Here is a 3,012-nt window from a genome sequence, read left to right on the forward strand (position 1 = left end):
AAAATCAAGTCATCTTTATCTTGTGCATTTTTCTTCAACGTAAAGATTATCTAGGTGAAATTCATAAAATATAAAGCTTATTTAGATTTTGAAAAATACAAACTTATTTGAAAAGCTTGATTAATTTAGAGCCTTAAATTCTTATTTTAATCAATCATATTACGCCAATAATGCACTGAAGATATGGTGATTTAATCTTACATGTAAACATTGTTCTTACAATAGCCAGAACTTTGACAGTTAATGAATATTTTTTTTTTTGGAAAAGAAGTAAATTTTCTTAAACAATGAATTATTAGGTAATAATAATACTAATAAAAATTAAAAAAAAATAAAACAACAGTGACTAAATTTCAATGGAGACAAAATTAGAACTTTCTCGATCTTGTAATAATTACAGTATGCTATCAAAAAAAAAAAAAAAGAAAGAAAAGAAAAGATTTTTACTGCGCGTTAAATGTCAATGGAAGAGAGATAAAACACTCCATTTTTTCCATACCTTCCCAAACTTTCCACTCAACCTAGAATCTCATCTATATTGAAAACTTCATCCTCACTAAAGTAGGATCCAACATCCCAGACACCAGGCGCTCCAATTATTGGAATATCTTCACTGAAATCCAATCCATTAAGCCAACTGTAATCTGTCTCCTTCATACACTCCTCTTCTGGTTTTGCAGGTTGAAATTCATCTGTCGTATTAATTACTCCGCTTGTGGAGGGAGCTTCAGAATCCACAGGAAACTCAACATTCATCCTTTCACCTTCACCAAACGCATGATATCCACAGATTTCAGACTTAGGCCACACAGTCATGAAGTCAGCCTCAGAAAACGCGTTTGAAGTGGTTGCAACTGAGTCGGAATCTGAAACGTAAGGCATATTGAGGATTGCGTTTTCACCGTACATCATCCTGGCAGCTTCGTCGTATGCTAAAGCAGCTTCATAAGCAGTGGGAAAGGTACCGAGCCAGAGCCTCTTCCCTCGATTGGGAGCTCGGATTTCAGCCACCCATTTTCCCCAAGTCCTCTGCCTAACACCTCTGTAGTTACAGCTTTGATTCTGAGGCCCTCCTTTCCCTCTCATACACCCCTTTTTCGAACCCTTGGCAGGAGCTTTACGCGGGTGCTTGGCCTCCTCGTTTTGACTCCAGAGCTTGAGGGTGTCAGCAACTGATAACCCATTACGTCTCTTCCTTTTTCTAGAAGAATCCATTGACAGAGTTGAACCCACCTTAGGATTTTGATCACCAACAAAAACCATCTTGTAATTTCTCCGAATTTATATCAACAGCGCAGAATTTCAGTCTCAATGCAGTAAAAAAGCCTCTGGAAGCAAGGGTTTCTCGAAACCCTCTTGAATTAAAAACTAGCCGTTGAGAACAGAGTAATTTAGACGACTTCAAACCCCAAGAATCTGCAGTTCAATTAAGGGAAAAATGTAAATATCAACTCAAATACAGCGTTAATAGACAGCAACAACGAAAAAATCCCACCCACTAAACCCTTTTTTCCCTCCAACTGTTTCTTGAATATCAAGTAACAGAGAAAATAAAAATCGGAAATTACTTCGAAAAGTGAAACTCAAAATGCCCCAAAGAAATTTAGTAAAGTAAGAAAATGAAAATCCCAAAATCCACCCCCAACCCCAAAAAGAAAAAAAAAAGACAAAAGGAAAGGAAAGAATGAACTGAAAACTAACCTGTCAAACGAACCAGAGGAATCAAGGAACTTCCTTCTTCACCGTTATTTATCACTTGTTCCAAATAGGGTTTTCCTTATTTTTCTCAAAAAACCGAAGCAAAATAAAAGAAACTGTGAAACTTTCACGTTGGGTTTTTCTGTGACAGCAGTCTGTTTTGAGCTTTCCAATGGCTAGAGAAGAGCAATATGATTTCTGCGGGAGGAAAGTTTGGAACGCATATTTAAATATTTCTGCTCCGATATTTTACGTAGTGAATGACGTGGCAGATGTTTAGTTGGGCTTCTGATGCTTCGTCACATGGGACAGCTAGCACGTGTCACCCGAACCTTCCCGAGCCTACTTAGGTAGACCTAGTTTCCTTGGTATTCAAGAATTTCCTTTTGGGGCTGGTTTAGCTTTCTACTGCCAAGTTGTTCACCAAATTGTGGTTTTGCCACTGGATAGGCTTCCTGACGCTTTATGGATCTGGATCTTGTTCATTATAAATGAAAAACAACTAGAATATGGCCCAAACAAACAGGCCTAAAGGTCAAATAATTCTATAGATCGCATCATAAGAGACCAAAAATTTGAAAAAAAAATATAGAAAAATATAGTAGTAATACGTGTTATTTATTGACTAGGGAAGAAAAATTGATAAAATAATAATTTTTTTCCTAATATATATTAAAAAAATTATTTAAAAATTTTTAAATCAACTTTTTTTAATTATATTTAATCAAGTTTTGATATTATGAATCAAATAAATTCTTATAATTAAAGATATATTACTTCCGATTAATTAAAATGACACATTATTTTGATGTGACATGTTTAATACGTCATAATGAATAATAACGTGATATGTGATGTAATATGATCATATCAACAACGCAATATGAACATTAAATGATAAATGACGTTTTAATTAATAATAATAATTAACTGTCAATTATTCAACCGTATATTATACATACTCATTTAATTCAAAATAAAAATGCAATAACTTAATTAAACACAAAAAATAATTCATAAAATCTTTTAAATATTATATCGAAAATGTTCAATCCCTGTATCATTCTCCAATACGAGCTCAAGTGAACCCATTGTAACAAATAAGTGAGTTTATGGTTCATTGTATCTTTGGAAAATTCATGGGGTCTAGAGATTAAGGGTTCATTGAAATAAAATATCAGTAAAAAACCAATTATCTCTTCATTAACTAGATTCATGAGGGTTAGTACTTTGGTTATAGCTTATAATGAATCATAGTGCTAGAAGTTATAAATAGTTTGAACATAAAGAAATGGAATGCAACGAATGTAAAGA

At 33.7% G+C, this 3,012-nt stretch overlaps 1 protein-coding gene across 1 annotated transcript; it reads right to left on the minus strand.

Moving 5' to 3' along the window:
* Positions 1 to 347: 347 nt before the first annotated feature.
* On the minus strand, positions 348 to 1,892 carry LOC18586484 (dehydration-responsive element-binding protein 2A-like). Its single transcript, XM_007009908.3, has 2 exons — positions 1,702 to 1,892; positions 348 to 1,416 (listed from the first exon to the last, which is right to left on the minus strand). Exon 2 carries the CDS (start codon positions 1,261 to 1,263, stop codon positions 517 to 519), a length of 747 nt encoding a protein of 248 aa, XP_007009970.3. The 5' UTR covers positions 1,264 to 1,416; positions 1,702 to 1,892; the 3' UTR covers positions 348 to 516.
* Between the last annotated feature and the right edge of the window lie 1,120 nt (positions 1,893 to 3,012).

The sequence above is a fragment of the Theobroma cacao genome, chromosome 10, assembly GCF_053813885.1.
Source record: "Theobroma cacao isolate CCN51 chromosome 10, ASM5381388v1, whole genome shotgun sequence".
Lineage (NCBI taxonomy): Eukaryota > Viridiplantae > Streptophyta > Magnoliopsida > Malvales > Malvaceae > Theobroma > Theobroma cacao.

What these genes read in the sequence shown, in the direction of transcription:
- LOC18586484 (XM_007009908.3), bottom strand. Translation starts at nt 1,263, where the DNA reads ATGGTTTTTGTTGGTGATCAAAATCCTAAGGTGGGTTCAACTCTGTCA.